Raw genomic sequence first — 9,418 nt, forward strand, 5'->3', positions numbered from 1 at the left:
GGCCGCCGCCGGCGTCATCTTGGCCGGTGAGCTCCGGGCAACTGCAGCAACAGCTCCCGGGTTCGGCACAGGGAAAACGGTGCAGGATATGGGTCCCAGGTCCTCGTGGAGAAACTCTATTCCATCCAAATCAGGTAAAACAACCCCCTCCCGCAAACCCTATACCTCCCCCACTCAGAAAAGCTCCAGCACTTTGCCGGAATCGCGGCTCTTCAGCCGCCACCGCCGCCGCCTGCATCCCGCGTCCTGGGAGCACTTCCACTGGCCGGACCATATCAGGTCGGGCCAAGGGTACCACAGCATCTTGTTGTAGCAAGCCGACCGCTTGCCGAGCACCGCTGCTGATGGCCGGAAAAGATCTGCTCCGGCCGCCTCTCCGCCGGGTATCAGATGGATGTCCGCCGCTGTTGCCGATGCAGCCCTGCCAGGCTCTCCAGGGGACGTCCCGCGAAGGGTTGTTGCCCCGGCTGGGCGGGAGCCATCGGAGGATGCCGCTAGACTGGTCACCTTTTCCGCAGCTCATGAGCACTGGCCCTGAGGAGCTCCTTTGTCCGACCGCGCACGGTCCGGGATTCGGGCTTTGATGTGGCCCGCTCTGTTGCAGTAGTAACACCGCCGCTTCTGCCGGAACTCCTCCGCGGCTGCTGGATTACCTCCCGCAAGAAGCTGCTGAATCCAAGGTGGAGTTGTTCGAGCACCGGGGTCGTTCCGGAGCTTCTCCGCCGCCGGGGAACTTCCTCCCGCAAGAGGCTGCTGAGTCCAGAGCGGAGATGCTCGAGCGCCGTGCTCAGGGAGGGGGTAAGCGGGTCGTGATATGGATTATGTCTATATTTATATACTATATATATTGGTCAAGTTAAGATTATGGTAAAATAGTGTGGAACATTTCACATTAACTGATTGTATATGTTCATTCTGATCCTTCTTTTTCTCATTTTATTTTACTTTGTTGACATAGGAGTTTATTGGATTTTATGATTAGTATTTTTCTTTACTTTTCTAGGTCAATTTTGTTAATTTCTTTATCTTATTATTATTTCTTTTTATATTATTATTTTTCTTTACTTCCTTTTTTCTTTCAGTTTTTAGTTTTTTAAGTTAGGATATAGTTAGGTGTGTGTGTATATCTTTGGGATTGCATATCACTTGCATAGGATATATCCCCCTTCTATTTGGTGGGATATTTATATTCTTATTAGTTTATAGTTTGTGCATATGTGTGCAGGCTTATCTTATCTGTAAATGACTTGATCTTATTTGAGATGCGCCTGTACACATCTGATTATGGATGGATTTATAATGTATGCATTCTTTTCTTGGTTATTTGTTCATCATTTATGTTTTTAAGTCTGTAGTATTGTTTACTTGCATCAGTTTGATGGGTAGACCGGACACGCTGGTTGTTTTTTTCTATACTCTGTAATATTGTGCCGTCACTATGTGTCCAATTGGAGAAGGAAATGCACCTTATTTAAATTTATATGTATTAGCACTGGGGCACGTAGATGGGTGTTTAAATTATGGTTTGTCTTTGTTTTAGTATCTGCTGTCCACCCATAGCGTGCGGGTGCGTGACACTCCACCTCTAATAGACATTAGGTATTTACCAACTGTTGTAATAGCGGAGTTTGGAGGGAGGTGCTACGTACCTGCACGTGGGGAGGAAGGGCTATAAATAGCGATGTCCGGCTACCACAGATCACTCTTTGATAAAGTCCCCAAGCGGACGAAACGCGTCAGAGGACCCTCCTCATGTTATTTTAACTTGGCTTGTATGCCGCAATAAAGTCTTTTGATTAGCACCTTGTCTCCAGCCTGATCCTGATTGCAGTGCTCGTTTCCCACTATTCTACCTTGGACTCTACAATTGGGACAGATGCACGCCACAGAGCAGGGTCCACCCTTTACCCCCAACTAAAGAAACACACCGGAGACTGAGCTGGAAGTGAGAGTATACACTCTAATGATACGTGCAGCAACGGGAGATTCGGAAGCCCGCCCAGAGAGGGACCGCCGGGTGGAGTAGCAACTCACCGGACAGGTTAGAAGGCTTTTTTTCCCTGCAAGTTGGAACACGTTACTCCTATTATTTTTCTCTATTTTGGGAACCTGAGATGTGAAGATTGCCTAATTAGTGTTTATGGGGATGGGAACCCTGCTCATTTTATGCTACTAATTGAGAATTCATAGCAACACTGGATGGATTAAGAGCACCCAATTAGGGAATCTCCCTTATCTACCTTGTAATGTGCTTTTAAACTGTATTTTTGTATCTCAGGTTCTGGGGGTCGTGGAAGGCTGATATTTGGCCACTGTGGCAAGATTCCTCCGGCATGAGGACCTGGCAAATTTCAGCCCGCTCAGACCCACAGAACGGATTATTTTAATATATGTAGATATTAAAGAATATATTGTATTTTTGGTCCAGGGTAAAAGCCCGGAAAGGCTAGCGCCCATATGGTATGTTAATGCTCAGGGGGGAGCAAGTGGTCTACAATAAACCCCTTATCAAAAGGCTCCCCCACCCTGCGTGTGTATGCTGGAACAAAACAGAGCAGGACGTGGGTACTTGGGATAAGTGTTGTGTTTCACACCTTGGAACAAAGGGTTTCCTGTCCCAAGCAGACTTTCAGACGCCGGCCTTGTGGGAGGGGGGCCAGGGAAATAAACCCCTGATTAGAATAATATCCACCCAGTGGGCAGGTATTACTTTGCCTCTCAAGTAAAGTGGCAAGGAGGGATTGGGTGCAGATAATTGTCCTCCAATGACTTGCACTCAATGCCAGGGTATAGGAGCGAAACTCCATATAAACGAGTGTAAGCTCTATGCCCAGTGTCTTTCGTGATGTCTTCATTTGAACCTGTATTGCTGAATGAATTGCCAATCCTGTACCTGATTGCTTCACTTAAGTGTCTATTTCTTGTCTGTTATTTGTATCATCTTGTGTGTTCTCCTTCTTTAAGGAATAAACTATATTATTTCTAAGTCGTGTTCAATTCAACCCAGATATTTGGTGTATATTATCCCGTCACTAGCTACCGTGACACCCGGTGCTGGGGAAGCACCTTGTACCGCGGGCACTGCGTCTCAAAGTTCTTTAAGAAGCTGTCGATCTGGTCGGTGCTTCCACAAACTTGACGAGGCTGTGATGATCCAGCTTGGGAGTATCTCGGTCTTGGCAGGAAGGGGGACAATAAGCGGGCCGGTTCACGGCCATTGCCAGGAACCGCATCCGCTCCTCTGGTGTCCCTCTGTCACTCCACGCGGTAAGCAGCGCCATAATTTCCGGGGTGAACGGACTGGTCGCCCTCCTGCTGCACTGCTCCCGGGAGGTGCTCCCGTTCCCTCCCCGGGGCTCTGCCGTCCCGGAGCTGGGTCCATTCCCGGCTTTCCGGGCGGTGGCAAAACGGCGATCGGAGCTGTACTTTGGGGCTCCGCAAGCCGGGCTTCGTAGTCTCTGATTGCCTTCTCCATCTGCATCACATCTCTGCCCTCCATATTCGCGGCACTTGTCCCGTATCTGAGCCCGGGTCCGAACTGTAGATGAGCCGGCACCCTCGGTCATGGTTCAAGGCTTTTAGGGGTTAGGTATAAAACAGTGAGGTGGTGTTATATCTCGTGTTATATGTTGTACACTGTGTGTCCAATATCATTAGCCTTAGGAACTCGCAATTCATCCGAGTTCCAACTGTAGTATAGAATCCCGCAATAAACTGTAATACAGGTTCAATTCAATCCTGCCACTGCCACCAGTAAATATAGCCTGTCACGGTAGCTAGTGATATAATATACACAAAATATCTGGGTTGAATTGAACAAGACTTAGATATAATAAAGATAGTTTATTCCTTAGATAGGTGAACACACAAGATGATACAAATAACAGACAAGAAATAGCACTTACTTAAGGGTTGGGTAATGAAGCAATCAGGTACAGGATTGGCAATTCATACAGCAATCAGACATCAAGCAGTTGGTAAAATCGAAGACACTGGGCATACGGGTGACACTGGTTTATATGTGATTTCAATCCAATACCTTGGTATTTAGTGCAAGTCATTGGAGGACAATTATCTGCATCCAATCCTTCCTTGCCAGCTAGCGTGGGAACATTATTAGATCATGCCCCCAAGCTAGTTGGCACATGCGTACTTCTGACCCTTGGGGACTCATTTCTTTAGCCCCACACAAAAGTCAGGGCGCCTACAAGTCTACCAGACTTGGATCTGGCCAGGAAACCCTTTGTCTGTAGGTGTGAATTATAGCAATTACAGACCACTCAAGGCCTGCTTTTCTCCGCCCTAATGTATACAGCCAGAGTGGCTGAGCCTTTGATCAGGGGGTCTGTTGTAGACAATGGGTCGCCCCCTGAGCATTTACATTAAACAGAGCCAGTACCTTTCGCGGGCTTTTATCCCTGCTTTGAAATACTGTACAGTTCTTAATACATATATATATTAAAATAATCCGTTCGGCTGGGCCGAGCGGGCCGAAACTTGCCAGACCCTCATGCCGGAGGGGACTCTCCATGGTGGCCAAGTTTCAGCTCGCTGCGACCCAGCGAACCGGAGATACAAAATTACAGTTTAAAAGTCCTTTTGGAACACGAGGCTTTTTTCCGCCATGCAAGTCTATGGCAGAAACCCAAACTTTGCAATTACCCTGACTCCGTTCTGTTGGCCCGAGAGGGTCGGTATTTGCCATGCAATCCTGCCGAAACTAGGACTACATGGTGGCCAAATCTCAGCCCTCTCGGTTGAACAGAACCGGAGTTATGGGTTCTGGGTTTCTGCTCATTCTGACTTAGCCGTTTTCACTCGCGGCTCTTACCTCCGCCATTAGAGTCAATGGCGCGACCCCGTGGCGAGCGCGACCCTTTATGGGGGTCCTTAATTCTCGAACCCGGTGGTGGTCGAGTGTGGGGGTTCCTAGGGTCTAGGGGCAAAAAGAATTTTATTCCTAGGTGCCCTAGAACTTAAGTTTCCCACACCATTTGTATTTGAACTTGAACTAATGTGATGAAAAGCTTTTTTTTAGATATTGTATCCGCTTCTGCGGTCTGGATGGCTGCCAACTCGTTCCTGGAGGTCGGCGTCGAGGAATCCCATTGAAATGAATGGCTCCATTGACTTACAATGGGGAACTGCTGCTCCTCCTCTCGGGCACCACCTGCATGTCTTCTCTGACAATGGGCCCAAATCGCCGGAATCCCCATAGGGCTGTATGGAGCTGCCATGGCAGCCTATGGGGAACTGCAAAATGGAGCCTGCAAAGGCGGAAAAATGGAACAAAGGGCTATAATCACTTCCTAACTATTAACCCTTCTCCTCCCGAATGGATCCCAGTGTGAGTGTTGGTGCAGACACTGGAATGGGGGAAATACATTGTTACAGGGGGATACACATTTGGGTGCTGAAGCAGGGTGAAAACACATTACTGGACCGTAGTCCAGTTAACCCCTTGCCTCCCAGGTGAGTTCAGGGGGTGGACATATGGGGTGCAACCCCTTTAATGCCGGGCCAATCCCACTCTACAAATGGCAATTCCATAAAAATGTTGTATTTTCTTAATTGTGAGTCGAAGTTTGTGTTATACCTCATTAGGTGCCACTCTGGACTATTTTATCTGGGTAAAGCCACAAGAATGCTTAACGAACACATCACTATGCACAGATCTACTATCAGAAAAGCTCTCCTTGGTGCAGATGCGGGTGACGACCTGAAACATCTACCAGTCGCCAGGCATTTTAAAGAGAAGTATAGTCTTGCGACATTCAGCTGTATGCCTATCTTACAGGCACATGTCCCCACTCGTGGAGTGGACAGGAATAAACTTTTGTTGCAATTGGAAGCAAAAACAATATACAGACTGGGGACTGTCGCCCAGGGACCTGAATGAGGATCTCAATCTGGGTTGCCATCTATAAATGGCTTCATGGATATGCCCTGTGCACCTTTATTTATTTTATTTATATTTATTTATAAAAATGTTTTACCAGGAAGTAATACATTGAGAGATACCTCTCGTTTTCAAGTATGTCCTTGGCACAGAGTTATAAAAAATACATGGTTACGATAAAACAACAGGGTTATACAGGTAATTCATAGACATTTCATGGACAGATAAAGTTGGAAAATTGGGTACAGGGGATAAAGGGCTTATGTGTTTCAGATAGAAATAGAGCAGCTTCAACATCACTTTAACATCAACTAACATCAGCGAACGGCAGCAAACGGCTCACGCCCTTTGGCTGCCCTTCGGCAGATGTACGCTTTGACTTGTCCCACCTTATATTAGGTTCTCCAGATTGTGTTTGGCACTTTATTTCTGGCTCCTGCTTTCAACTGTGTTTTTCATCTTGTTACATTGTGTGCATTTGTGCTTACAGGTCCACTGTGTTTCTCTCGTTTTTACAGAGGTTTACGCTCATCCTCCTTTTACCCTTTGTGTTCCTTCACTGTCCATTCACTATATGCACTCTTCCCTATACTTCCCTGGTGGTATGTAAGTTACGCTGTTGTATGCTCCCTGACGCCTCTCCACAGAAGTTGCTAGCAGCACTGAAACCGGGTTGCGCTGTTTACTTGAGTTATCCAGATTGCCTCAGCAACGTAGGACGGGGCGCTCGATCAGCTGTTATAGTCTACAACTGACGCACACTCCAGAGCATTCACCGGAGTTCCGGCTGATCCAAGATGGCCGAGGGAAAGAGTTTGGCGATCAGGACCTACATCATGCGGTACTAATTAATGTCTTTATTGATTTTAGGTAAATGGATACACGCTGGTATAAAGTATAGTCACGGTAAGGCACAGGCTTCACTGTACACCCCCAAGAATCAGATCCCTCAGTGGGATCGAAACTTCGGTCTTGTGTGTCTGTTATAATAAATTTTTTGGCATACTTGCCTCCGAGTGCTGCCTCGTTTTTTTGCTGTTCTGCTGCCCGGTAATGTGTGTATATATCAGTTGGCACTCCCAACGCAAAAAAGTGGGTGGTGCATGTCCCATAAGAATAATATAAATATACAATACTGTATAAATCCGAATATCAAGAGACATCACATAACGTGATGAAGTATAAGGGCTGTTATATAGTGGCCGCATGCGCTACGCCGTGAGCACGCGCGGCACTTATAATTGGCTGAGGTTAATCAGTGAGAGTGCATCCGGCCGACAGTGGGGAAGACGGGGAATAGAATGAGTTGGCGCCGTTACCGGCCCTGAAATGTGTGTGTGTCCAATATTAATAAATATTTTATTTTTACCAATGTTTTTTTTTTTTTTAATAAATAATAAATTACACATACGGCGTGGCAGATCAGAGGAAATACAATAACATTTTATTCTCACTCTGTTGCCACGCCATGTGACGCTGTGAGCCAATCACAGTGCGGCCTAACACTGTGACGTCATAACCACGACTCCAAGCAGCACGCGGCACTGCTTCCCCTATAGAAACTAAACGGGCGCGCCTTGTGCAACGCCGTATGCGTACTATATTACAAGCTTAAGGCAGCGTCCACGCTGTCACTGAGCATGCTTGGCCCACTCACTTAATTTAAAATCAATTTGTACGGCCACGCACACGAGGCGCGAGCGTGCACGTACGCTCTCACAAGCTTGGGGAGACAGACAAAATTTATTTTCGAGCACGCTGAAGGGTCAAATGACACTTCAGTCTCGCTTGCAAAATTATGCAGGACAGCCTGCACACATGCTTGGAGAGTTGGTGACGTCTGCGGCAGCCTAAACGGTGTATTAGTGAAAAAAGTACATTAAAAAGACAACGTTTCGGTCAACGTAAAAGGGACCTTCTCTGAGGAATATATACACAGACCTCTGAACAGTAGACAATTGGCATACCAATTGAGTGTGCTAGCATGCAAATAACTAATATATACACGCAATAACCATGACTTGCATCATGGGGTCACGCTAGACGAAGAATGCAGTACCATTCGATAGCAAGGAAAAAGTGTAGTTAAAAGTCCATACAGACAATCAACATGTCGGTCCTCAAAGGGACCTCCGTCAGGGTGCCTGATAAAAGTCACGGGTATTGCGCTTGGTAATGTGTAACATATATACGGAGAGAGGACAGAGATTTCCTGGTACTCACAGTTTTAGTTTTTCATAGGCCATCGCCATGGTCCTCCGCCCTCCCGGATGTGCCGTCCTGTACGAACGCGGGCACCAGCTCACAGGCACGTTATAAGTAAGTGTGTGTGTGTGATATAAATATATATACACGCACACAGTCTATATAGTATGGGAGAGTGTGTGTATATGAAAACACGGTGTGCTACTGAATGCGTTCTGTTCAGCTGAATATGTCATTCGATTCACCCTCGCACTCGCCCGCCCTCCTGTGACGTGTCCCCGGCACTGGCGGTGACGAGAACGCTGCCTGACAGTACAGGAACAGCATTTGAAGGACGGCAACAGAAGGACGGAGCGCAGCAGAGGACATATTTCACCAGAAAGCGGTGACTCGATGGGGCTCTTCCGGTTTTAGTCACAGTCGGATGAAGGTAGCAACTAAAGGTGAAGTGGACCCAGCCTCTGAAAACGTGCAAATCCCATCTCTAATGCTGTTGCATTTTAATTCCTCTCCATAAATACAGTAGCAAAAGTATATTAGTACACTGCTCCAGCTCACGATTTTAACCATGTTTCTTTTGTTCTCTGAGCCCCCGTGATATAACAACATTTCTTTTTTTCTTTCATATACAAACTTCGTGTTGATTGACTTCATGAATTTTACAGCAGATGATGGTGACGGATTAATGCAGCCTGACGGAAGGTCACATACATCCACATTAGTATCCTACTATGCACTGATATACATCACAATGTGAATATTATTGTATCATCTGTACTATGCAGTACAAGTGGTATATAACAGGGGAGCGCCTACTTTTGCTGCTGTGCCCCCCTGTCCTGCTTGCCCCGGTTCTCCCCCCCCTCCTCCTCCCAATCTTGCATCCACGTCACATGGTCCCGCGGCATCATTTAATGCTGTGTTGCCATGGCCGGCTGATGTTGCAGGGGCCTCACGCGATCCCCCGGGGGCCTCTGCAACCGCCCACGCCCCCCACCACCCCAGAAAAAATCCCCCCCCCCCCAGTTTGCGCACCCCTGGTATATAATTTCTTTATAAAATATTTTACCAGGAAGTAATATTTTGAGGGTTACCTCTCGTTTTCAAGTATGTCCTGGGCATAGAGTTAAGACTAATAATACATGGTTACAAATACAGTTACATAGGTGAACAGGGTATACATTATATACAAGACATTGCATGCACGGTTAAAGAAAATATATATTATAGGTGTATGTAACAGTTACAGGACACATAATACATAAAGCTTGGCCCCCTGCAGATACACTTACTAGAATTCCCTCCTACTGTCTC

At 46.8% G+C, this 9,418-nt stretch overlaps 1 protein-coding gene across 6 annotated transcripts in view; it reads right to left on the reverse strand.

Moving 5' to 3' along the window:
• SACM1L (SAC1 like phosphatidylinositide phosphatase) overlaps window positions 1-8,431 on the reverse strand; it is a 423,363-nt gene extending 414,932 nt beyond the window's left edge. For 2 of the 6 annotated variants that reach the window (XR_012799181.1, XM_075586288.1), the window contains exon 1: window positions 8,123-8,431. Coding sequence is in view for 4 of the 6 variants with exons in the window: in XM_075586288.1 (XP_075442403.1) it covers window positions 8,123-8,151 (29 nt within the window). In the remaining 2 variants the exon portion in view is untranslated. The remainder of the gene's footprint in view (window positions 1-8,122) is intronic. The other 4 variants (XM_075586287.1, XM_075586286.1, XM_075586285.1 and 1 more) reach the window with 4 other exon arrangements.
• Window positions 8,432-9,418: the final 987 nt, after the last annotated feature.

This window comes from Ascaphus truei, chromosome 2, assembly GCF_040206685.1.
Source record: "Ascaphus truei isolate aAscTru1 chromosome 2, aAscTru1.hap1, whole genome shotgun sequence".
Lineage (NCBI taxonomy): Eukaryota > Metazoa > Chordata > Amphibia > Anura > Ascaphidae > Ascaphus > Ascaphus truei.